This window comes from Carlito syrichta, unplaced genomic scaffold, assembly GCF_000164805.1.
Source record: "Carlito syrichta isolate Samal-C Ts95f unplaced genomic scaffold, Tarsius_syrichta-2.0.1 Scaffold305643, whole genome shotgun sequence".
In the NCBI taxonomy this organism is placed as follows: Eukaryota; Metazoa; Chordata; class Mammalia; order Primates; family Tarsiidae; genus Carlito; species Carlito syrichta.
The window spans coordinates 497,358-523,694 of NW_007249739.1; the positions used below are offsets into that span (position 1 = coordinate 497,358).

Below are 26,337 nucleotides of genomic sequence, written 5' to 3' on the forward strand. Positions count from 1 at the left end.
GTCGCCCTGCCTGCTGGTGAAAGTCAACGTCCAAGGTGTTACATTGGTTTCTCACGCCTTGGCTGGTCCTTTTGAAACAGGCTTTGGGGATTGTGAAGGAAAGCACAGATGTCTCCTTGTGTAAACACGCTGGGAGCTGACAATACAGAAAGCCGGGGAAATGCATATACACATACCACTAGCACGATGAGCTCAGGCGGACGGAATGCTGGTGGGAGCAGACAGACTTCGTGGGCCGCGAGAGAGACCACAGGCACGCACCCCTTCCCCTCCACCTCCCTGTGAAATGGGGAAAACAAGTCCTGGCTCCGTCTGCAGCCTCCTCCCTCCCTTGCAGGATTCGGTGGCAGTCTGGGATCCCCACTCCTCCCTTTCCCACTGTGTGATGTGTTTTCTCCCTCGTCCCTTAAAATCAGAGATGACAGTAGCAGTCCACTCTGACCCCCAACTTCCCTCGAGTTCCACATTTTTATTCATGTGGATGCCAGACTTTTCTGAGACGAAAACGCCTAATGGATCCACTCTTTAGAAGGCATTGATGCCTTTAAAAAAATCCAAGCAGTCTTATCTACTCAGTCTAGCCAGCCCTTGCCCTCTCTGGAGATGAGCTGCGGACACGAGCCCCTAGGCCACCCTCACCTGCCTCAAGTCCCTCCTGAAGCCATGCCTTGACTTCTCCTGTTGCGTGTTATGTGTTTATATGCCTCCCTCCCTGTCTGCCCCGGGGAACACCTGTGTTGGCGCTGTGGCTTATTCATCTTTTTTTTTTTCTTTTGCGTGTGAGTGTGTGGCCTGGCACCTTCTCTAGGACTGAACTTAGTGCCTCTTCAGATCATTCTAAATTCACAGTTGATGCGTTGATACAGGCAAGAATCCAGCATCCCAAGGAACCTTCCACGCTGCAAAGCTGTGGCGGGACATGTGGGAAGTTGGCACCATGCCAGGCTTGCCCCCTCCCACTTCCAGTGCCCCCTTCAGAACCAGGGAGACCACCTGACTTCTGCCCATGTGGCTGTGGTGCAGGGGCATGCCAAAAGCATCCCCTGGTTCAGGGCTGAGGGTCCTTCAGGTTAACATTTAATGTCACAGAGTTCCCTTCAGAAGAGAGAAGACACATATTCAAGACCTGTTCATTGGTTTAAAAAAATCGATCCATCTGCAAGCCCAGACCTTTGTCAGGTCACCACTTTGGGGTCATCTCTCTCTCCGGCTTGCTCGTAAGAAGTTCTCTCTGGTGACCTCACCGTGTAAGCGACTGGACAGCTGCTTGGAGAATGGTCCTGGTGCATGTCCTTGTGAGACATGTCCTTCCCACACACACAACGTGCACACACACATGGCGGACCTCCCCCTGTGTTGCCTGGTGTGTCATGATTCAGCGTATCCTGATGCCACAGTACCAATCGGACACCGGGGCGGGGTTCCTTTGGTCATGATGTGGACAGAGAAGATGCCAGTTTTAGTCTCCCTGTGGCTTCTCTCGGCTTCTGGAAGATGTGAGGCTCCCTGGGGACCAGGGAGCCCTGCTCTGTGCAAGGTCCCAGTGAGAGTCGGAACCTCTGTTCCCCTTGGGCGTGAACCACGGCGTCTGTCTTCTGGCTAGTCCTCAAAGTAGGGCGGCGAGAAGAAGGAGCGCCTCCTCCTGCTGCCACTGTACATCAGGGAGACACTCTTCTTCTTCCTGTTGAAGGGGGCATTCTCATCACTTGTCAGGGACAGGTAGGAGGCGATGCTCTCCCGCAGGCCGTAGCTGAAGAGGGACTCATCCACCCCAAGCGGGTTCTCGGCACCCTCAGGGTCCTCCTGCAATCTGCGAGTCGGAAGGGAAGGGGCCAGAGGAGGGGGAGACAGAGAGGGACGTGGAGAGAGGAGAGGATGGCAGGTGACAGAATGAGAACAGGAAGGGAAGCAGAAGAGAAGAGCCTGATTAATATTTCTCTCACTTATTGTCTGAATTCTGGGTCTTATGTGTGTGAACTGTGCGATCTTGGAAAACTCACTTAACCTGTCTGAACCACTGTTTTCTCGAAGGGCTAAAACTCCCAACTCTAAATTTTAGTGGATATTTCTTTATGTTATTTAGAAGGCATATCAGTTTTACTTATCTCTCAGGTAATTTTGATCTCTGATTTTCTTTGAATTTTCCAATGGGATGTCTGGATTAATGTTTAAATGTTTAATTATTAAGGTAACCCAACAGTCTCAAGTTACAAATATCCCTTAAAATTCAATAGCTGACAATGGACTAAACAGACAAATTAGTAGAAGTTTTATTATTATTATTATTGTTATTATTATTATGTTTTTAAAATTTTGTTCCCCTTAGAAGAAACAAAGTCACCCGGGGATTTTGCTGATGTGTTTAAACTTTGTGAGAGGGTTTTAGATAATATTAGTTTAAACATGATGTATGTTGAGTTCTAGGATCCTAATAATAGAAAAAAGCAAGGTGGTGTATTTGAGCTTGAAAAATACACTGCTAACATTGGACAGGGGCTCAGTATATACTTTCAGAACTGGGGTCTGAGGGCTTTGGCGGGAAGTAGTCACACACTCCGTGAGCCCTGAGACTGGATCGGCCTGCCAGGGGTCCCGGATGTCAGTGGGATTCCCTGGTCTATACCTGCTTGAGATACCACCCCCCCAGGCTTCACGAGGGCCGGCTGACACTGGCTACGGTTTCCATGTGCTAGGCATATGCACACTGTTTTATGCTCACATGTTCACCGAGCACATACACACACACACGTGGACACACCCACCTGGACACCCTCTTCCAGTCCACGGTCTTCTGGCGCAAGGTGACAGGCGAGCTGGGAGCCCTCGCTGCCGGGACAGCTGTACTCTGTGTCAGGCAGGGCGTGGTGAGCACACAGCACAGGCCGTCGGCCACCTCTGGGGAGGGAAGCAGACAACTGGTCAGAGACCCTGGGGATGGAGTGCTGGTGTGGGGTGCGAACCTGACACGCCAGTCAGTACAGCTCCCTGTCTGTTGTCGAGAGGAAACAGTCCGGGATTGGAAAGGGGCGTGGTTGGTAGTGGCAAGGCTGAGTGTCATCCTGCACCCAGTTGTTTGAGAAGTGTGAGTGCAACCCCACGTGCTCTGCAGGAAGCGTGGCACGGGTAGAGAGGGAGGCTTGGGATCCAAAATCAGCCAAACCAGGGTCTAAATTTCAGCTCTGCCCCATTGTACGATCGTACATGACACCTTGAACCTCTCTGAGCTTTACTTTCCTCAATTGCAAAATGAGGGGAACGGGGGGGACACGTGGGTGCCCAAGCGAGGCCTCGGCCTTCCAGTATTTTCCATGAAGGCCCGATTCCGTTAGTTCTTGAAACGACACCCTGGGAGCTGTATGCCACGCTGGTCCCCCAAGTACACAGAAGAGTGTCTAACCATCACGGGGATGCCGCGTACAGTTGTAGGAAGAAAGAGAAGATAAACAATGAAAGAAAGGAGCCAGGGAGGCAGAGGAGGGGGCGAGGTCAGAGAAAAAGAGAGATGGGGAGAGGGAAGGGAAGAACAGTCACAAGAAGTGTGAAGACGCAGCACAAGAGGGGGGGAAACCAATGAGGCAAAAGAGGGAACATGGGTAAAGGGAGAATGAGGACAGCCTCTCTCCCACTCTAGACACTCATGCACAGAGAGAAAGAAGAGGAAATGAACCCATTTCTTTGTTCCCCTGGCTCCTATGAAACCTCTGAGCTCCCAGGTCCCTCATCCTTCTAGACACATTAAGTGGTGGCGAGCGCCTGTGGTTCCAGCTCCCTGGGAGGCTGAGGCTGGAGGACTGTCTGAGACCCGAAGGTTGAGGCTGTGGTAAGCCATGATCATGCCACCGCACTTCAGCCTGGGCAACAGAGTGAGACCCCAACCTGAAAACAGTACAACAACGAAAACAAGAGGTGGTTTCCATCTCTTGCAGGCTTTCCCAGCCCATGTTATCATGAGAAAGACTTGATTTCCCTGTACTCAGACTGAGGGACTTCCGTGTGGTCTCACCCAGGCTGAAGACCCCAGTGCTTTTCCTGCACCCCAGGGGAGACACGGGAGGTCAGTTGACCAAGGGTGAGAGAGGCTGCTCGTCTCCCGTGGGACTGAGCCGCCCCTGACCTTGAAGCTACCATGTCACCGGGTTTTAGAAAGCGTATCCCACCCCTGACAGGCTCTGCCTCCTTCTGATTTATGGTGCGCTCTCTGGGGTGTCCTTGCTAAAGAACAAAAGGAAATTGTCGCTGGAGACACACACCCGGCCTGTCACGGAGGCAGTCAGACATGCCTCTTTTTATTGTTTTCGGTCTGACTTTGCTAAGAACTTGAAGGATCACAGACGCCCGCGGAGATATGGGAGGTGAGACCATGAGTTGAGAGGGAAGCTTAATTGGATGTGAGTCTAAAATAACGGCCTGCCACGGGCTGGGAATTGAAACGACCCCCTGGGTGATAAGGCGAGGAAGACGAAGTTCAAGTTCAAAGACTAGAGAAATCAGCCACCGCCTACGGCACAGGCAGGGACATGTGGAGAACGCCCTTCCACGGAGAGGTTAATGCTTAGGATGAAAAATACGCTTTGATAACGAGCAAGCGAATGAACACTTCGTGACGGGATCCAGCAATGAGTGACCTCCCTCACTTGGTCTCTTTGGGGCCCCAACCAACCAACCTTGGGCCGTCTGTGTTTTATGACCATGTGGGGAATGAGGAAAACTGAAGATCCTGGGGTCAAGTCACTTACTCGGGGCCACCGAAACAGGACCAAAACCCACCTCGCTGCCTCGTTGCAAAAGCAACTGATTGCCTCCTAGAAGAAGGATGACTTTCTGCAGCTGTCTCTAGGACCTAGACATCCTCTTCTAATTCATGCGTCTACACAGTTGGCCAGAATGCTCATTCCTCTCAACCAACAATGCTGCATTCAAGGGTTTTCCCATCCCTCATTTTCCAGCCATACTTTAAAACTTATTTTTACCCCACCCCCTCTGTCCTCTTAGTAACACCATGCACGGAAAACTTTAGGTGCCAAACTTTTCAAATGTGTGATTTTTTGGTTTATTTTTGATCTTAGCCACGATCCTGTGAAGATAGTTGCATGTGAGTGATCCCGTTTTGCAGATGAAAAAACAAAAAAACAAAAACAGCTCTGAGATGTTCAGTAAATGGCCCAAAGGTGGCAGATGAATAAATACAAGCAACCTGTGAAACAAAGATATCTGCTTGACTCCTCGTGCACAGTTTCTCTGTGCCATGCCTGTAGGAAGAATCCAGCGGGAGGTGGAAGGGCCCTGAGGTTTCCACTCTGGGATCCTACAGGAGCACAGGAATTGTTCCAGGTTTTCTGACCCTTTCCAGCTATTCAGAGGTGAACTGATGCCTAGAATCCTTTGAGTGACTCAGTGGCCAGGAATACGAGGGCGGACCCCCTCCAAAAAAAACCCAGAATTATCTTTTGAAGGGTGGGTTTCTTGTAGGACAGGCTTCCCCTACTAGGTAAGTGTTCTAGGAGCCCGTCGGCATCAGCATACCAGCCAGCGTTGTTGAGAGAGGCTACATTCGGCTTCAGTACATTCTTTTTAGGAGATTCTTTCAATGCGTCTGCCCATTTCATGATGGGTGATTTTACAGTGCACCTGACCACACCACGCTAAGTGTTCAGCAGTTTTGTTTTGTTTTTTTTTTGAGTTGGAGTCTCACTCTGTTGCCCAGACTGGAGTGCAGTGGCCGCTCCTGGCCGCCGCAGCCTCAACCTGCTGGGCTCTGGTGATCCTTCCGCCTCAGCCTTCCAAGTAGCTGGAACTACAGGCGCTTGCTACCACGCCCGGCTAATTTTTGGGGTTTTTTTCGATTTATTGTAGAGATGAGGTCTCGCCAAGTTGCCCAGGCAGGTCTCGAACCCGCAGGCTCAGGCAATCCACTCACCTCAGCCTCCCAAGGCGCGGGATTACAGGCTGAGCCACCGAGCCCGGCTGTTCAGTAGTTTTTGACCAAAAAACAGCATGATCCCTGTACCCCACCCTCCTATTTCACCCGATCTCGCCCCTAGTGACTTTTTTTGTTTCCCAGAATGAGAAAAGTCCTCAGAGGGATACGTTTTGCCAGTGTGGAAGAGGTGAAACAAACAACAGCAGAAGCACTAAAAAGCATCCAAATGAACTCATTCAAAAGTTGTTTTGAGCAGCAGAAAAAGCATCTTGATAGGTGTATTGCATCCAACGGAGAGTACTTTAAAGGTGACTGAAGTTTAAACATGTAAGAATAAATATGCAGGTTTTTATAAATAAATCCTGGGTTTTTGGGGGTCCCCCTTCGTATATTTTGGGAAGCCATGAGTGCACCATCCGTGTGAGATCCGCCCATGGCCACGCAGTCCCAGGCGGACTTTGGCGACCGGGCCTTGCAGCCTTGTGGCCTCCTGGTCCCCAGGAGCTTTGCTGGGGCAGTATCTTTTTCATGTTTGCTTTTGTCTATGCAAAACTTATGGTCTCCATACACCTCCAATGATTGTTGTTAAAAGCCAAATACCACAACCAACCTTTGCTCATACCCGGCAGAAGTTGGCTGTTTCCAGAACTCCTTCCTCTTTCATTTTTAGCCAACTGCTGCGGGCTCGGGTTATCACTGAAGTCAGATTTGTTATCGTTTATTTTGCATCTGCTACGTGACAGGCTGTGTTGACCATGGTACATCAACGCTCGTGTTTAATCACCGTTCATTCCGTCATCTGCTAGGGGACCAGTGTCACCCTCCTCCGTCAATGGGGAGCCATGACTCCAAAGACACAGAGCCTTGCCAAGGTCTCACGTGGCACAGATCTAAGCATGGTCCTGCCCCCCCCACCGTGTAGCCATTTTTCCTTCATGCCCTGCTGCTTCCCGTGGCCAGGAGTGATAACCAGAGGCCCGTGGGCACCTTTTGCTTGGAAATACCCTTTTCTTCTTTCATGCAAGACCCTGAATCCTAGAGAATGCCAGCCAAGTAGCCCAGGGGTGTGAGCTCGAGCATCCTGAACCCAGAAGAGAGAAGACGCTGGCCAAGCCAAAGCAGCTTCCTTCGGCTTTTTCCTCTTCCTCCCTCCAATTTGGCAGAAGAAGAAAATGAAGGTGAGGTCATGCCTGAGTAACAGCAGCTGGTTTGCAGAAGACTCGCAGTTCTGAGCCAGGCGTTCTTTACCTGCCTTCTATATACTGACTCCTTGAATCCTCACGACATCCTGAGGAGACGGGTGCTATTACTGTCTGTATTACACAGATGAGAAAATGCCGGCTCAGAGAGGTGAATCGCCGGCCCAAGGTTGCCCAGCTAATGGTGAGCAGGCCTGAGATATGAACACAGAGGTTCCAGAGCCATCTTTTAGGAATTTGGTCAACTGTTTACAGATTCTCCTTTTTCCATAGCTTCTCCCTTTTCCAACACCAGACCTGGCATTCAGACCTTTCACAGTCTAACTCAACTCTCCCTCCTCTGGCTCAACCCTGCACCATCATCTCTATCAAAACCACACTGGATGTCCGCCATCTTGGAGGATGCTACTTATCTAGGTCAGGCTGGGAAAAACTGGCTCTCTCTCCTGAGTCCAGGAAGGATACACAGAGGAATAAAGTACAATTCCCAGTCTTTAGAGCTTGGGGTGGGGGGGACACAAGCTAGTGCTTGATGAACTCGGCCACATGGGGACATCGCTAGGAAGATGAGATCCTGGCAGAGAAGATAGGGAGCAGAGAAGACAGGAAACAAATTGTAACTGCTACTACTGCATCACAGAGGTGGGTTCACGTTGGCTTTGGAGGCTGAAGAGGATTTGGACGAGCAGGAAAGGGAAAATGAGTGGCGTTCCAGAACGGAGCCCCAGAGACTCGGCAAGGCACGGCCCACTTAAGGAAGTGCAAGCTGGTTGGATCTAGGGGCACCCTAACCATCGTTATCTACAGGTAGAGAGGGGGTGAATTTGAGATGAGCAGCATCCATGGGCTGTCTGTGTCTGCCTGAAATTGACAGACGGAATGAACCAGAGAGCGTTTCAAGAAGGCTGCATGGTGGAAGGTGGGAGTCAATCACTGGCATTTACGGGTGACCCTGCCACATCCCAGACTGATGGCGGTGCTGCGGGGCAATTAGCTAAGACCACGTGGCAGGTGGTCTTCGTGGAGCATCTCTTACCGGAATAGTGATTCACCAGGTCCTCCAGGCACTGGAAAGTGAGCCGTGGCGAAATGTAGTACCAGTTATTAGGCAGGCGGAAGATGCGGTAATGCTTCACCTGTCTGTGCCTCACCGACAGCGAATAAAACCCTGTGGAAGGCAAGGACAGGTCAGTGCATTCCACCCGGTCCCATCCAGGGGCACCTGGCCAGCCTGTCCCCCACGGCTGAATCAGAGAAGTGTCCCCGCCCCCGGAAGGCAACCATGATGCTGGGGTGCTGGGACGCTGCCCCCTCCCACCACTGGAACCCTCTCAGCTTAGCAGTATCTCCTGTTAGAGAACACGAGAGAGTGTGATGTGTTCAACCCGGATGTGGTCCAAGTTTTCAGACACACAGGTCTAGTCTCTTTGCTTGATGGATTTGGAGTCTGTGATACTCAGTGATCTATCACAGAAACAAAGAACCAAGTACCACATGTCCTCACTCATAAGCAGACCCTGAACAACTATCATAATACTGCAAGAAAGGGAGTGACACTGCCAGGGGCACATGACATCAATCAGGATACCTGATCCCAAACCAAGTGAAGTGGGGACCAAAGGGAGGCCCGAGCTTCACCTGTACCTAGACCACTTGTGTACTCAATCCTAACTTGTACCTCACATCTTTAAAATAAAAAATAAAAAACAAGCAAACAAAAAAGCCATCTGGGGTCTTCCCTGTCCTTCTGAGACTCCTGATGACAAATTAGATTAGAGCTTAATGTAATTTGATGAATCGGATGAGTCAAAATCATGGATTTCTTAGAAAAACTTCTCTACTGCTTCAAATTTCTGGAAAAGCCAACCATCAGTGAGAGGGAGTAGGACCAGGGAAGGGGACTATCACGGTAAGGATCCCTCAAATGTGTGGTGTGGCAGCATTGGTGGGACAGGGTTTAAGGGGGAGTGGCCCATTCTGCCTCTTGAGACATTTTCTTCTTGTTAATTCTGTCAATTTCAGCCTGGTGTTTTTTTGTTTTTCTTTTCTTTTTTATTTTTTGCTGCCTTAGTAATTTAATTGGATTTAATTAGATTAGAGTTTGGTTGTATCCTGCAGTTCCACAGTCATTCTTGAATCTTTTCCGGGCAAACTCCAAGAGTTTTGTTTTGTTTATTTCTTTCCCCCATCCTTTCCCCTGCCAACCAGGTCCCAGGCAATGAACCTACCACCACATCACCCATTTGAGAGGTACCTTACAGCGATGTCCCCCCTTGCCTGGTCCCTTCACCCTCTGACTTACGCTCGGTTTTCTCAGAAATTTGGAGCAATTGAGACATTTTTCTAAGAAACCTGTGAAAGGTGTGTTGTTTCTCCTTACAAGTCGTTAGAGTAATGGCCCAGGGTGGGTTGGTAAGAGCGGAGCCTTGGGCACTGCCTGAATTTCCTCAAATGGAAAGTGAAAACACTGACCTCAGGTCATGTTGAGGGGTCCTCTCTGCTCTGTCTTCTGGGGTTCCCAGAGCGAGGTGTTAAAGAGGCCGTGAGGGGAATGGGGGCCTGCCTTGCCTGTGTCTCTGCTGTCCGTGCTGGGCAGGGGGTCCAGCTATTTCTTTTTTTTTTGAGTTGGAGTCTCACTCTGTTGCCCAAACTGGAGGGCAGTGGCCGCTCCCGGCCACCGCAGCCTCGACCTGCTGGGCTGTGGCGATCCTTCCGCCTCAGCCTTCCAAGTAATTAGAACTACAGGTGCGTGCTCCCATGCCCGGCTATTTTTTAAACTGATTTATTGTAGAGATGAGGTCTCGCCAAGTTGCCCAGGCGGGTCTCGAACCCACGGGCTCAGGTAATCCACTCACCTCAGCTTCCCAAGGCGCGGGATTACAGGTTGAGCCACCAGCCCAGCTAAGCTATTTCTAATCAATGTCTCTGTTCATGCTCAGAAAGACCCTTGGAGGTAGCATCCCCAAATATTTTATATAGAAATAGAGGCTCAGAGGCCCCGAGGGATGTGGCCAGAGCGGCACAGCTTGAGGACGCTGCCCGGGGTATGAATTTTTTCCCCTGAAGGGCTCCTCCAAGCACCCGAGGCCTGCCCAGAATCAACCCTGGGTGTGCCTTCCCAGCAGGCTAAGGGTAGTTAGTGGAAAATCATTAGACCTTTGCATACTCAAGGGAGGGGCAGCCACGCCTACCCAGCCAGGAAGATGGCAGAGCTGCCCCTGACTTCTTTATTTTTAGAGCTGTGGCACCCACTTGGGGGTCCTCCTCCCCTTGGCTGGGCCTGCCTAGGAGTTTCCTAGGAGTTGGGGTGTCCTGCCTCAGGGGACCCCTGGGACACGCATGGGACATTTTGCCTTTGCTTTGATCTTGTGGAACTCCAGCAGATTCAGGTTTTAGAGGAAAAAGTTGCTCTTGGCTCTTTTTTTCCATCACATAGCTATGACCCTGCTTCCCCCAAAGCAAGGTGGATGCTCATTTTGTGGGAGGGTTCCGGCACGAGGTACTCTGGCACTTAATAGGTGCACGGGGAATGTTCTTGGCGGCTGTGTCTTCTCTTCTTTGATAGCAGGTGTGCAAAAAAACAGGCTAAAAACTTGAAGCTATTGGCTCTATTTACAAAGTCGTTATTACTATTCTTCTTCTTATTATTATTTTTAGAAAGCAGGATTTATTGAGAGGACAGAAAAGCTCCCACAGTGGGAGGAGACCCGAAGGGGTTGCCCCAAAGTCATTATTATTAATTCAGTTTTGGACAGTTCTAACTGTTAAGCATTTTGCTCCTGCCAGGTTTACGCGCTCACTATATACCGACAGGGTACGAGATACTAAGCGCTTTCGTATTGTAAACCCCATGTTACAGATAAGGGGCCTGAGGGTTAGCAAGAGGAGGTGACGTCTTGGTCATCTGAAAGGCTGAAACTGGAATTCAGGAGCCTGACTCTGAACATGTCGGAGAGCCAGTGCTACTTGCAGTCTTACTGAGTTACTTAACGCATAGGAGGCAGGGGAATGATCATGATAAAGATGGCGGTGGCCGGGCTCGGTGGCTCAGCCTGTCATCCCGCGCCTTTGGGAGGCTGAGGTGAGTGGATTGCCTGAGCCCGTGGGTTCGAGACCCGCCTGGGCAGCGAGACCTCATGTCTACAATAAATCAAAAAATCAGCCGGGCATAGTAGCACATGCCTGTAATTCCGGCTACTCGGAAGGCTGAGGTGGAAGGATCGCCGTAGCCCAGCAGGTGAGGCTGCGGAGGCCGGAAACGGCCACCGCACTCCAGTCTGGGCGACCGAGTGAGACTCCAACTCAAAAAAAAAAAAAAAAGATGGCGGTGGCCACGTGAGAGTGGACATCTGCCTGCCCTGGTTCACTGAACCGCCTAATTTAATTACGGGGAACAGAGGAAACTGACATTGGGGGCCTCCCACATAGCAAGGGCACCGCAAATATGATTACATTTGAATCTCGCCACGGCCTTATCAGGAAGGGGTTTTTGCTCCATTTTGCGGATGAGAAAACGGAGGCCGGAGAAGTCAGTCACGGAACCGGGCACACAGGTGGCCTGTGCCACAGCCCACACCCAGCATTCGGGCTTGTTTTCAGTGGTTGGAAAGTGTCCCCGTGGGAGTCGGCCGGGCCTGATGTTGGCCAGGCTCGTGGCCATGGCCAGCTGGGCACCCGTGTCCGCTTCTGGTCCCCTGGATCTTATGCGGGCCTCACCGGCGGCGTGTGGACTGCAGGGAGCTGACCACATTGGGTGGCTTTGTGTGCGTGTAGGAAGGAAAATGAAGGCCTGTCATGAGTCAGCCGGGAGCAAAATGGCGGTCTGGCCCAGTGTGGGCAGATGAGTGGGAGGTCGCTCACCTTTCTTGGTCTCGCTCTCTCTGATCATGAAGGAGCCGACCTTTGTGTCTGGCAGCTGCAGCAGCTCTTCTGCCTTGTCCCTGCCCAGACCTTCAAACAGCCAGCTGGGAAGGAAGGGGACAGCCATGAGCATCCCCAGCAGGCCTACTCCAGTAAAGGAGGGAATGCCCCACCCACCACGTTAAGCACTTGAAGCCCACCCCTCATTTCAGTCCTCAAAGACAGGGAGTATAATTTCACTTTCACAGAGAAGGATACCCAGGGTCCGAGTGGTTAAGTGATCTGTCCAAGTTACCATGTCAGGAATTGGTAGAGCCAAGTTAGAAAGTAATTTTCTGAGCCACCCAATTCTGTAACTGCTTCCCTTCCTATTCGATACATGAAAGAACTTTGCTACATCTCGTGGGCAGGACCCTAGGGTCAAATGTAAGGTACTCCTCTGGGTCCTCCCCCATGCCCCCTCCTGCTGGCTGAAGGCTCACATCTTCTTTTTTTTTTTCTTTTTGAGTTGAAGTCTCACTCGGTGGCCCAGACTGGAGTGCAGTAGCCGCTCCCGGCCACCGCAGCACGGCAGCCTCGACCTGCTGGGCTCTGGCGATCCTTCCGCCTCAGTCACCTTGGCTGGCTAATTTTTTTGATTTATTGGGATGAGGTCTCGCCAAGTTGCCCAGGCCTCACATCTTCCACATGAAGGTGCTGGTGCGTATTTGCTAATGAATAGATTAATGAATGAATGATCCGTGGCAAGCAGCTGATACAGAAGAGTCATGGCTTGTTCAGCTTCGTCATCCTAAACACAGAAATGGCCTCTGGTGTTCATGATGGAGCTCATCAGTGCTGAAACTAAACGCACTGAGTCCCATCTTCAAAGGTTCAGAGGGTTATCACCGCTTAATCCGACGAGCAGTGGCGTGCAAAGTCCTTCTCCAAACAGGAAGAAGTGGCTTAATATTTAGAAAAATGACCCTTCCAGTCAGGCGCGATGGCTCAGCCTATAATCCCAGCACTTTGGAAGACTGAAGCGAGAGGATTGCCTGAGCCTGGGGGGCCGAAACCAGCCTGGGCAACTTGGTGAGGCCTCGTCTTTACAATAAAATCACAAAAATTAGCCGGGCGTGGTGGCGTGCGTCCCTAGTTCCGATTGCTTGGAAGGCTGAGGCAGAAGGATCGCCTGAGTCCAGCAGGTCGAGGCTGCGGTGGCCGGGAGCGTGCCACTGCACTCCAGTCTGGGCAACAGAGGGAGACTCCAACTCAAAAAAAAAAAAAAAAGATCCTTCCTTCTTCCTCCTCTCCCTTTTCCTTCCATTTCTATACGCTGAGCACTTCTTTGCTAAGTTCCAGTTTGGATCGCTTGACAGATGAGGACAGTGTCACTCCAGGAAGTTAAGCGACTTTTCTAGGACCCTCACCTGGAAGGAGGGGAGCCAAGCTTTGTGTCCACATGCTCTGTGCCCCAAAGCCTCCAGGAGGCTGCAAGCCCTCCCCTGCACAGTGATAGTAGGAAGCGGTGTGCTTGTCTTCTCATCAGCCGAGCCTGGCTTTCTAAAGCTCCTCCTTGCCATCCTGCCCACTTGCTAAGCTGGGCACACGGGCACTGTGGGCAGTGAGAATCCTCCGAGCGCTTCTGGATATTTGCTAAGGATGTCGCCACCACGGGGCGGGGGGCGCTTGCTGTGTGGCGTGACACCGCTCCAGCACTGCCCAGGCGTCACCCCACCTCATGCCCTTGCATTCCCATGCCTTGGTCTTGTTATTATGTATCACGACCCCTGTCATGCTGCATTGTGATCTCTATTGGACGGGCGATCGCGGACAGCTCAGTAGCCTGTGCCCTGTCACACAGCCACCAAGTGACAGAGGCAGGATGGGAACCCATACGGGCTGAGGATGATGTAAGGTCTGGGTTTACTGCTCTGTGCCAGGACCGTCATGCTGGGACCAAAAGTTCCCCTTCCTTTGTTTTACTAATGAAGTCAAGTCCCAGAGAGCAGAAAGGACTCATCCACCCTAGCTGCCCTTTTCAGAGGGGACATGCCTGTCCTGGGCCCAGAGCCTTTCTTCCCCCTGCTCCATGTTGGACCCTCTCTGGCCTGTCTTAAGGGGTCTCCGGCGTAAACTCCACACCTTGCCGACGCTATTTGAGACGTGGACTCACCCGTGGTAAACCCTGGCCACACAGATTCCAGGAATATAACTCTCTCGACCCGTGCTCAGAGAAATGGCTTTCCACCAGCCTCCTTCACTGTGGGAACAAGAATGGACGGGTACGGGGGACAGGGGGACAGGTAAATGGCAAAGCAAGGGATGATGAACAGAGTTGTCAGATTTAACCCAGGACGGGTGGGGCACCCCGCTTTTAAAATCTGTTATTGGACATGTGGACCTGAATTTTTCCCCTCATCTGAAAATTTAGTTTTGAAAGTATATGGGCCAAGTGCAGTGGCTCACGCGTGTAATCCCAGCACTATGGGAGAATGAGGCAGGAGGACTGCTTGAGCCCAGAGGTTTGAGACCAGCCGGAGCAACATAGATAGACCTCGTCTCTGCAAATGATTAAATAATAATTTTAAAAGCAGGCTGAGTGGTGTGTACCAGTGGCTCAGTTAATCGGGAGACTGAGGCAGGAGGATTGCTTGAGCCTAGGAGTTCGAGGCTGCAGTGAGCTGTGATTTTGCCACTGCACTCCAGCTTGAGAAACAGAGTAAGACTCTGTCTCAAAACAAATAAATACGTAAATAAAATAAAGCATACGTATCCAATGGATGTTCCCTATTCCAAGTCTGCTGGTAAACCCTCCCACATGCTGGCAGTAGTGCCTTTCAGGGTTACCAGCTGATGTTCCCAACTGATGTTCCCAACTTGGAAGCTTTTAAAAAAATCAGTGTTTACTCTATTGATTAATATTCTGCAATATGACCAAAGGTAATTCCATGTCTCGACATCAGTGAGGTTCTCAATAAAATGAAAGAGGCCCAGAACTCCTGCCCTGCTCTATTGCTATATTGAATCAGATTGGAGAAGCCCTAGAGAGAAGACACTACTTTTTGTCTCTTGTCAGAAGTGTTTTCAGACTCAGGGTTCTCCTTTCCAGCCTTCATGACTACATGGTATCCACACTGCACATATAGTGGGAGACAAGGCCAATATGAGAAGAAGTTGGATCAGAAAGGGTCTCAAAAGCCAAGTCATGTAACTTAAATGTTGTGTCCCAGGCAACAGAGAGCCACGGAAGGTTTTAGAGCACCGGCTACATTCAAGAGGAGGATTGCAGTATGGGCCAAATATCTCACCTCACAATAGGACCAAGGGCCCAGTAGAACTAGATAACCATTGCTAAACATCTAATGATTCCCACCCACACTGAATTCATCCTCTTGCCGGAATTTTGCGAGTTTTGGAATGCAAACTCACTCAGAGATCACACGCAGTTTCTCCCCTCTGCGGAATATCGGGGGGCTGATGTCAGGTGATGGGTAATCACTCAGCACGGCAAGGAAGTCGCTGTCCAGTCCTGGGGAGACAGAAGCAAGGGGTGTTTCTATTCACAAGCAACTTAAAGGAGACCCTGGTGAGGAGGGAACGAGGACGGGCCGCTCCTTGGGGTCTGTCAGCTGGAGACGTCCTACTTATGAAACGCAAGAACCTGGCAGGCCTTCCTCTCTTCAAGGATGGCAGCACGGTGTATATGGGAAACTCTGGGGGTCAGGTGACAGATTCCATTCTCAAGCCTGCTTTGGCCCTGATGTTCTCGTCTGAGAAATGGGACCCTGAGGCCTGTGAGCTGGAGTCATAGGATCTGGTTTCAAAACACGCCTGTGTCTATTAGCCTCACTCTCTCCATCTTTAAAATGGGCACTCATATCTCATGTCAGGGTCCTTTCGAGAGAGACGAATGTGCCCCCACCTTGTGAATGACAAAGTGCCCTAACATCCCTTCTTGTCACCAATGCCTCGGGTATCCCCTCGGGGCCTCCTGGGCCCCATATCTATAACATCTGGAGGGGGGGAAGTTGGGGCTCTGGCTAAATAAATCCCAAGGACCCGCCAGAACCAAGAGGTGCTGACTTTGAGATGAAACACAATGCCTCCTTGTAGAATATAGACACCATGCTGGCCATTCAGTTAATGTGGACTTTGTTGGGGGAAGAAAAACCAAGTGTTTTTTTTCATGGTACGTGTATTGGAAATAGTTCTGGTAGAGTTTTGAAGAGCTCAGGATGCCATCTGGTCCCATGACACAGCTTACTATAGGGCAGAGTGTCGTGATCTAGTGTGGATTTGCTTCCTGACACTACATGATGCCTCTGCTTTACGCCTTCAGTGAGTTGCCATAATTCAGATGTCTAAGATGCAGGTGGTGTTGGGGTTTGTTCCTGGGAAAGTAATAAGATGTCTTACCAACCAGCAAATGCAGTCGTGACTATGATGTTTACCACTCTAGCTGCTGGCTGAGCAGCTGAACTCAAAATTCCGAGTACCATCATTCATTCGTTTGTTCATTCATTGATTTAGTAATTGCTTATTGAGCACCTGTCCAGAACCTGTCTTGATGCCCTAATGGAACCTTCTACAGAATACATGAGTGATCAAGGGAAGAATCATTCCCTGGTCTTCTCACCCCAGGAAAATCTAGAAAAATCCCAGCACTCAGGCATGCATGCTCAGTGACCCAACCAAGCCACTTTCTGGGATCCAGACACCCTCTGCTGGGACTCCAGATCTGCTTCTTACAACTCATATGTTCTACCGTCTCTGAGTCTCTTAGACAGACTGAGTCTAAAGAGAGAGTACGTCCCACAGTGAGGGAGAGAGAGGGATGCGGTTGTGGATAGGGTTCAATTGTCAGTCGATGAATGTATCAGAAACAAGTGATCCCAGTAGAATAGCATACACAAACATTTATTGTTCAGGCCAGGCGCCATGGATCACGCTGGCAATCCCTCTACCTTGGGAGGTTGAGGCAGGAGGATTGCTTGAGCCCAGCCTGAGTAACACAACGAGACCTTGTCTTTATAAAAAAAATCAAAAAATTAGCTGGGCGTGGTAGTATACAGCTGTGGCCACAGCTACTGGAGGCTGAGAAGAGAGGATTTCTTGAGACCAGGAGGTAGAGGGTGCAGTGAGCCATGACTATGCCACTGCACTCCAGCCTGGGCGATGAAGTGAGACTCCTACTAAAAAAACATATGGGTAGATAGATATAGATAGACCGTTCACTTGGGGAAGCTGAGTCACAGATAATAAACCACGTAAAAGCAAGAGTTCCTGGGTGTGAGCTGGAAACCAAAAGTGATCTTTGGAGGCCTTACGTGTCTTGAAAAGAGGTCAGGGCTTCTGAGAAACAGCAGTGTTGGTATGGAAGGGCTGATCGGCCTGGCCTCCGACCCATCGCACGCAGGGCCTGGGGAAGGGCATCCCCGTCACACTCTACCTCACTGACTTCAAAAAGGGGATTCTTCCGTGGGTGGCCCAGACCCTGCCCCAGACATTAGAGCCAGCGTCAAAATTGTGTTGGGTTTGAAGCCAGAAGTCCGGAGTTCTCATGAGAGACAGGTCCAGATTTGGGGGCGCAAGATGCTGATGTAACTTTTGGAGGCCCTCTTTAAGAAAGAAATACAACATCGCAAATACAAAATGAATGACAGACCCCACAAGGGAGGGAGTCCAAGGCGTAGGGTTTGCTGAGCTTCCTGGCAAGTCCGTTCAGAAGCTGAGGCTGATGTGATGTGCCCTTCCCTGCTTGAGCCTGGGTTTCCTAGTCTGGAGAATGAGGGGTTGGAAGACACCTTCAAGATGGAGATGGCTCTTCCTGGACTAGCGGTCCCCAACTAGGAAAGGGCCGTTCGTTAACACGGCACTCCACTGCCTCTACTAGGTGTGATGGGCCTTTCTCGAACATGCCAAACTCCCTGGTCCTCAGAGCATCTGAATAGGCCATTCGCTTTGCCTGGAACACTCCCCCCCGCATTCTGCCACCTCCGTCAACTCCAGAGTCATCTCCCCAGAGGCCCTAGAGAGGAGGCTTAGCCTTCCCACGGTGCTAATATCCCTTCTCAGCCCCTTTCATTGGTGCAGTGTCCCCAGGTTGTGCCTTTTCATTTGTGCAGTTGTCAGTGTCAGGGGAATGTCTGTCTCCCCACCCAGTTGTGAGCTGGGAGCACACATGTCTTCCGTGTCTTGGAGCCTGTGCCTTGCCTGTCCTTTAAAGGATGCTCAACTCAGGCTTATTGAATGCAAATGTGGAGAGACACATGCCCTACTATATTCTTTTCTCTTTATTTTTTGAGTTGGAGTGCCACTCTGTTGCTCAGGCTGGAGTGCAGTGGCACACTCACAGCCACTAAAGCCTTGATCTACTGGGCTCAGGCGATCTTTCTGCCTCAGCCTTCCAAGTGGCTAGAACTATAGGCATGCGACACCACGCCCGGCTAATTTTTCTTGATTTATTGTAGAGGTATTGCCATGTTGCCCAGGTGGGTCTTGAACCCATGGGCTCAGGCAATCTTCTCACCTCGGCCTCTCAAATTGCTGGGATTATAGGCATAAGCCACCGTGCCTGACCTTACTATATTCTTAAAAACGGGCCCCGGAAGGACCCAGGCAAAAAGAAACTTGATTTGTGGGAAGCAGCTGGGTGGGCGGCCACTGTGTCCTTATGAAAAACAAGTGTTGAAATGAGAGACACAGCATGTGTCCTCTGTGGTAATAACAGAACCTTGAGACAGGTTGTGGGTCTACCGAGAGGTTTGGGAGTTTATGTCTAATTCAAGATGAAGACGGTGAAATGCAACTGTCTGTCATCATGTTCAAAACAAAGTGAACAGAAACAAAATAAAAGCAAAATCCCATTATAAAAACAACTGTTCCAGTGAGGAAAAAGAGAGCTTAAGGCGTTAGAGGTTTCAATTTCACATCAGCAAAACTGAGTTTCCTGTGGAATTTCCATAGCAGTGATGCTTTGATAGCTATCACACTTGAGCATCGCTGAGGAAATTTTGCATTTGGGCTTTTTGCTTAAGGCACCTGGTCCTTTGCCAGGGATTTCACCTGCGTCCCTGTCACCTGTCACCTTCCACCTTTGTCATCAGTGTTATTTGGTCTGTACCTCTGTGAGGCAGGGCGGCCATTCTAAGCAAGACCTGGTGCCAGGAGCCCTTCCACGTCTTCCCTGAGCTTTGGTCCCCACAGTCAAATAAATGCAAGGTAGGAAATTCAAGTTTGCTGGCAAAGTTGAAACACATTGTCAAGTATTCCTGTAACCGTCACCCACTCACCCCAGCTCCCTGTAGAGCTTGAATTCAATCAGATAAATGAGACAGGCAGAGAAAAGGAGTGGCCAGGAGGTGGCTGGGATTATTGCAGACAGACAATAAGGAAACAAATTAAGCGAAGACATGTGTGCTGGGCATGAAAGGAGAAATCCAGAGAGAATTTTTAGAAGAGCTTTATGGAGAGAGAATGGGCATTGAAATCAATCAGTCCTGCCTTGAATTCCATTTCCAACCCTGAATAACGCTGCGATTTGGGGCGAGATTTATGTTTTAAGTAAACCTAGCTTGATTTTTTTTTTTGAGTCAGCGTCTCACTCTGTCACCCAGTCACACTCACGGCCACCAGCCTTGACCTGCTATGCTCAGGCAATCCTTATGCCTCAGTCTTCCAAGTAGCTGGAACTATAGGTGTGTGCCACCACTCCTGGCTGATTTTTTTTGTATTTAGTGTAGAGAAAAGTCTCACCAAATTGCCCAGTCTTGTCTGGAACCTCTGGGCTCAGGCAATTCTCTTATCTCAGTCTCCCAAAGTGCTGGGATTAGAGGCATGAGCCACTGTGCCTGGTCAAGCCTAGCATTTTGGTAAGCTGAGGCAAGAGGATCCCGTGAGCCCAGGAGTTCAAGATCAGCCTGGGCAGCAAAGCGAGAATTTGTTTCTCAAAAAAAAAAAAAAGCCTGTGTTGTGAGCTTGTAGTCCCAGCTATTTGGGTGGTTGAGGTGGGAGGATCACCTGAGTCTAGGAGGTTGAGGCTGGGTGAGTCATGATCGTGCCATGGTACCCCAGCCTGGGTGATAGTGTGACACCCCAACTCAAAAATAAATAAATAAAAAATAAAAATGTGATACATCAAAACTTGCCTTGTATGATTGGGTTAAGGATTTGTGAAGCCTTCTGCATGTAGGGTCTGTAGCATCTAATATCAGTTTCATGACAGGCGGGGTTGGCATGCCATCATCCAAGGCCAATTTCAGCTAATCATGTTCTCAATTGTGAAAGCCTAGTAGTGCACATTGGAAAACATCTTCTTCTCTTCCTATTATCTAAAAACAAACTCTATGTGGTGAGAACAGATGATGAAATTCAAAAGACCAAATATTTGCTGAAAGCTCAACTCAGGGATGAGTTGGATTGAACACAGCGTACAAGAGCGTAAAACAGGAAATGCGTCTGAAAAAGGAAGGGCCAAGGCAGAACTTATCAAGCTAGTCAGAAGGGGACAGACCCTGTTTTGCTTTGTCATTCCTTGGAGCACCATGACTATTTCTTTTCAAATGCAGAGAAGAAGCCTGGTAGCTCCCGCTTAGAACTGCCTAGAGAAACTTATCATTCAAGGCTCTGCCCAACCCTCCAGAAAGTAGCTTAGTATTCACGGGGTGAAGAATCCAGAGCAGCCAGGCTTTAGTGACACGGCTGGGAGATTGCAAAGCCCGCAAGCCACATGGCCCTCCTTGATGCTGGATTCCTAACCTCCCCCCAACCAATGCTTCACGCTGAACAGGGAGACAGAGGCTGGCTCTAGTTGAGTCCTGAGAGCTGGCATGGTTGGCTCAGAGCAACTGGTAGGCACAGAGCTACCTGGCCTGGGGCGTTCTGCTTCTGGTATGCACTCCCTGGAGTCATGCCCAAACTTGTGGCCTCCTGAAAGGGCAAAGCAGACTCAACTTATAGCAACTCTTTCAGGAAACACACACACACAGACACACACACAACTGATTGGTCACATGGAGCCAGGCAGGCTAGCCCAATTGAAGAGCTACTGAGTTCTATCTGTCACCACAAACCATGGGCCCTTGGATCCTCTTATCTGTGTGTAAAGGGCTGTATGTGAGACCCAGTCATCCAGAACGCTCTTTTCTGCCCAAAGCCTTGGTTTCTCCATTTGTTAGAGGGGCAGTTTGGAACTAAACGGACCCTAAGGCTTTTTTGGGTCAGCTCAGTGCACTCAGATGCTACAGGGCCACGGGACGGGGCTTCCACAGAGCAAAAGCAGGAAACAGTCAAAACACATCTTGGGCAGGTGGGCCCAGAATCTGTTTTGCTCGGGTCCCCGGGGCTTGCCCGAATTCACTTGTTTTCATCCCACCTTATTCTTCCTCTTCCTCCTCCTCCTCCTCCTCCCTGTCACAAGCATGAGCAACAGCAGGGAACACATTTCTGGAGGGAGCCCAGCATGGGGTTGTGTGCTGTGCACGGGGTCACCACACCTCCCAATGAAGCCGAGAGAGTGTAACTACCTAACTTAGGGATGAGAACGCAGAGACACCCCGAAATTCAGAAACTGATCTGAGAACACCCACCTGGAAGGCTGGGTGACCAGTTTCAACACCACATCACCCTGGCCAGGGCAGGCCTATGCTCAGGACCACTCTACCCTCCTCTGTCTCAGTCAGGTAGCATCTCCAACTAGTTACTAATGAACGTTGTTATTAATATTATTAATTCACTTAAAAAAAAAACTCAAGTGGCTTTTCTAAGCCAGGTGAAATCTGGGATGTATCGGAGGAGTTATATTTTTTGATATTCATGAATGTACAAGGGTATAAAAACTGAATGATCATGTTCCACCTAAAACCATCTCATGTACCAGCAGTGGGGTAAGACCAGATCAGAAACAGTGTTCTGGTCCAGCTCTGACACAGGCTGCTCATAGGGGACCCCTCGTGAGGGTGTTAAAATGTCTGTGTCATTACATCTCATGGCCAGGCAAACACTTCCTGGCTCGAGAGAGGGCCCATCCTCACTCAGAACGTGTGGGATTCTCAAAAGTCTGTCCCCACCCGCTGCTTCCACTGTGGAGGCAAGAGGACGACTCTGGAGTCAGGCTACCTACCTTGGAATCCCAGCTGCCCACTCCCAGCAAGTCATTTTATAACCTTCTTGTGCTTCGCTTTCCTCAACTGCTGTAGAGAGTGGGGTGACAGCCCCGTGGGACTGCTGTGCATGGAAAGCTCTGGGGACCGTGTCTGGCACACTACCAGCACCGAGTGAGGCCCGTTTTACAAAGGAGAACAGAGACACTGAGGCCGTAAACCCTCTCGTCTTATCTCTCCTCCTGTGTGACTGCAGAGGCAGGACGAAAGCTGGTCTGGGGTCTGCAAGCTTTAGGGGGCTTAAGATTCACCAGGGAAGCCGGGCTCGGTGGCTCAGCCTGTAATCCCAGCGCTTTGGGAGGCTGAGCTGAGTGGATTGCCTGAGCTCGCGGGTTCGAGACCCGCCTGGGCAACTCGGCAAGACCTCATCTCCACAATAAATCAAAAACAAGCCGGACGTGGTAGCGCGAGCCTGTAGTTCCAGCTACTCAGAAGGCTGAGGCGGAAGGATCGCCGGAGCCCAGCAGGTCGAGGCTGCGGTGACCGGGAGTGGCCACTGCACTCCTGTCTGGAAGACAGAGTGAGACTCCAACTCAAAAAAAAAAAAAGATTTCACCAGGGAGTTGGAGGAAATTCAGCTTGCTGCTCCACCTCCCATTTCTGATGAGCAGGTCTGGGGTGGAGCCCGGGAATCTGCATTTTAATATTTCCCAGGGGATTCTGCTGCAGGTGGTCTGAGGACCACTCACGAGAAGCTTCGAGCAAGGTCTTGCCACATCCCTGTGCCCTGCTTCCCCCCGAGCCCCACCCATTGCACGCCACCCCACCCCACCCCATGTTTCCATCAGACAGCTATGTAAATGTACTGCCTGGTGTTGTTTCCACTCTGCACACACAGAAAGGGGACTGCATTGCCCCCTCTGCGAGTGACTTCTCACTTCAGGTCAGGGGGATAAGAGGGAAAACATTACAGCAGAGTGACTAAACTCTCATTTTAAGGGGGAAAGTCTGCTGTTTCCCTGACAGCCTGGGGCGCTCCCTAGATCATGGTCAATTCTGAACTGGCACAGAAACAGGCATAGAATTGCAGAGAAAAATGAATGATTTGGGATAATTTGGAAACAGCCATGGATGTACCAATCCTGCCCCTCTAAAACTTTTGGGGAACGGCCATGTAGATACAGCTCCATGTGGTCAGATAACCCCAGATGGAGACCTAAGGAGTATCCACATCCTCTGGTATCAGGCAGCCACTTAGGCTAAGCTGGTGCTGTGGGGGAGGGGTCATTCCCATCCAGCCTACAGCTAAAGCCTTTGGGGGAGGCTGAGGGTCTCAAGTTGCAGGGTTTCCCAGGGAAATTTAGACATCCTGGCAGGGTCTTTTTCCTCTGGAACTTGCCCTTTTCCATCCCTGCTTTCTCTGTAGGTTTTAAGATATTAATCCCCGGTAACTGGACCAATCAGGAATATTCTGGAAAGCTCAGTTTAGGAGACTATATCTCATATCCCAAAGCATTCACAGTCCTGGTTTGGGGGAAGAATGGTCTCCCATAAGCTCAGAAAACACGCTTGTCTAATGGTCCACAGGTTGGCCTCCTGGTGGACCCATCCTGGTGTGCGGGACAGGGAGCCTGTGTTGCTTTTAGCTCTCTGACCCTCAGGCCAATGTCAGAGGAGGCTCTAACTGCATGTTGGCCGAAAGCAATCACAAGACCTGCTCCACCTCCTGGGTTACTCATTTGAGACCCGCCATTCTGTGCAAACCCGAACTCTGTGTGGCATGCAGATAGGGTCTAAGTGATGCACCGTCAAGTGCACCGCCCTGTCCTCCCTTGCTCAAGTAGGTGTCAGAGAAAAGAGGAAATCAAGCTGGGACCCATGATCAGAGGAACTTCTAGGGGTGGGGGGTGAGAAAGCAGCCCGCCAGCTCTTGATGTGGTTTTCTGGATCTCGACCTGGGTATAACCCGGGGAATTCTCTTTCCCCGGGGGCGGAGGGGACCCCTGCGCCTACCTCCGCTATAGAGGTGACCTCCCACCCACACGATGGAAAAAGAGAAACTTATTTCATGACAATTTGCATTGAAAAAATGAAGGCAAAGGCGTAGCTCCTTGGAGGCTGGTGTTTTCATGGGGCTTGCTCAAGCATGCAGCCCCTCTGCCCAGGCCAGGAGGTCACAGACACAGGATGGGTTCGGTGGGTGGGTGCCTACCAGGTCCCTGGCACTGCGGCCTCCATTTTCTAGCAAGGGTCATGATCCGAGGAGTTGGCTGTGACCTGGCCAGTTGGGAGGAGGTGGGGAAGGACCCAGCCTCTCCCTCGCAGTGACATGGCCACATGCACAGTCTTACGGAGTGGACACGGGGACAGAGGGCCCCAGGGGCACACGCTGGGCTCTATCTGCTCAACTGGTTCTGTCTCCTTGGTCCTGGGGAACGTTCTTTTTGTTTTTCCCTTTTGGGCTTGGTTTGGGGAGGGGAGTTATTCTGCTAGAAAAATAAGAACCACTAGAATTGCCTGCACCTGACCTGAGTGAGGCGGTGGGGTGGCTGGACGTTGGCACACTCTCTGGGGACATCTGAGGGGCCACCTGCCTCCATGAGCTGGACATGTCCATTCTGGAAGAAGCTAGAAGACTTCCTTGTTAAGGGACCACGGACGACTCGGAAGGACCAGGAACCTGTCTCTCCACTCTCACGTGGAGCTCAGTGGATAGAGGCCATCTGCACCCTTTGAACTCTGTGTAACACAGTGCAGTGGGCAGTGCTGGGAGGCATGGTCACCCCTGCTGAGAGATGGGACACCAGGCCCTGGATGCTGCTATGTAAAGTTGGAGGTGGAGTGTCCCAAGGTGGTCCATGACTCATCCTGTGGACGCGGATGGGCACCTGATTCCCCTAGCTGTCCCTTCCCACACCCTCAGAGGACACACCCAGGACACCCACCACCACCCAGGCTAGGGATCAGCTGGAATAAAGGTCCAAGTGCTGGAAGTGACAGCACAGCTGAGTCGGAGCAGGTAGATTTGACCTTTCTCTGCTGCTCGCAGGTGACCCTCCCAGGTCTCTGGCCACTTTCTGAGGGAGTCTTGGTAGCTTTGGGGTTCTGGCAGACTTCTGTCATCCCTGATCAACCTGCAATGTTGGCCTCTTCCCCCTGGAATGTTTGGCACCTTGCGATGCCACCCACGGGACACACGAATTCCTCCCTTTTTAGGAAGCCATCATAGCGATGGCATCTAGCTGAGCAAAGTTCTACAGATAAGGCTTTTGCCAAGCTACCTACAAGGATGAGGATACACATCCTGGGCTGGCAGGGCATGCAAGCAAGAGTCTAATTTTCATAATCAGACAGGCCTGGATTTGAAATCCATCAGCAGATAGTTAATACCACAGATTTTGTCCCCATTGTGGGTCTCAGTTTCCCCACTTGGAAAATGAAGCAATTCAACCAGCTGACCTCGCAGACTCACCTCAAAATACTGATGATCCAGCATCCCTCAGGGGTGCCAAGCACCCAATCCTTTTAAACTTTTAGTTGTAAAATATTTGAGCCACACACAAAGCTAGAGAGACAAGTATAATGAGCCCCCAGTACCCACTGCCCGATTTCAACAATTATTCGCCATGGGATCTCTCAGGCCCAGGTTAAGCTTCTCACCAAAGAAGTCAGACTTACCCTCTGGGCTGGACAGAGGCCTCTCAGCAGGCGCAGGGGTGGATTTCATGCTGTTTCCCATCTCTGTCTCTCTCCCCGGGGCTGTCGGCGATGCTCGAAGCCTACGGTACAGGAGACACACAGAGAGAGTGAAGCGCGCCCTGAGCTCTCCGAGTGGAGAATGACCCAGTTTAGAGAGCATCTTGCATCATTTTTCAGGCAGCCGGCTTCTTGAAAGGCAGCTGTTTTCATGTGAAGATGAGATGGTTACATGCGCGCAGCTCAAGTTCTTTTATCAAGGGAATGGCAGCAAAACCACAGAGAGGGAAGTTGCTAGCAAATGCTGTTGGTGGCAAGAGTTTCCATTCCTCCACCCCCCGGTAGAGGAGGGCAGGCAGCCCTGGCGGGGTTTGTGTGAGAAGCTGAGCCACACTTCAGGTGGCCCAGAAAGTATCTGTACCCAGAGCCCTCCCACCAGCTCTGGGCAGAGGGGATGCAAAGCACACACAACTCGGGAGTTTCACGGCCTTGTGGCCAGAAGGTGGGAGAAGGGGCACCCTCTTTTTCTGCTCCTCCTTTTTCGCATCTGTTTGCATTTCCAACATGTTTTCACAAAAAC

The 26,337-nt window shown here is 50.7% G+C and overlaps 2 protein-coding genes across 3 annotated transcripts in view; one reads left to right on the forward strand and one right to left on the reverse strand.

Moving 5' to 3' along the window:
* The window catches only part of TG (thyroglobulin), a 279,837-nt gene that overhangs the window by 170,488 nt on the left and 83,012 nt on the right, over window positions 1-26,337 (forward strand). The gene's annotated exons all lie outside the window — the stretch shown is intronic.
* SLA (Src like adaptor) lies at window positions 1,503-25,983 on the reverse strand. 2 transcript variants are annotated; one of them, XM_008061955.2, is made up of 7 exons: window positions 25,740-25,983; window positions 15,391-15,490; window positions 14,135-14,221; window positions 11,980-12,083; window positions 8,156-8,287; window positions 2,763-2,895; window positions 1,553-1,810 (listed from the first exon to the last, which is right to left on the reverse strand). In XM_008061955.2, exons 1-7 carry the CDS (start codon window positions 25,918-25,920, stop codon window positions 1,600-1,602), a joined length of 948 nt encoding a protein of 315 aa, XP_008060146.1. In that variant the 5' UTR covers window positions 25,921-25,983; the 3' UTR covers window positions 1,553-1,599. The 2 variants fall into 2 exon arrangements, with proteins under 2 accessions (XP_008060147.2, XP_008060146.1); XM_008061956.2 differs by lacking the exon at window positions 8,156-8,287 and having other exon boundaries at window positions 1,503-1,810.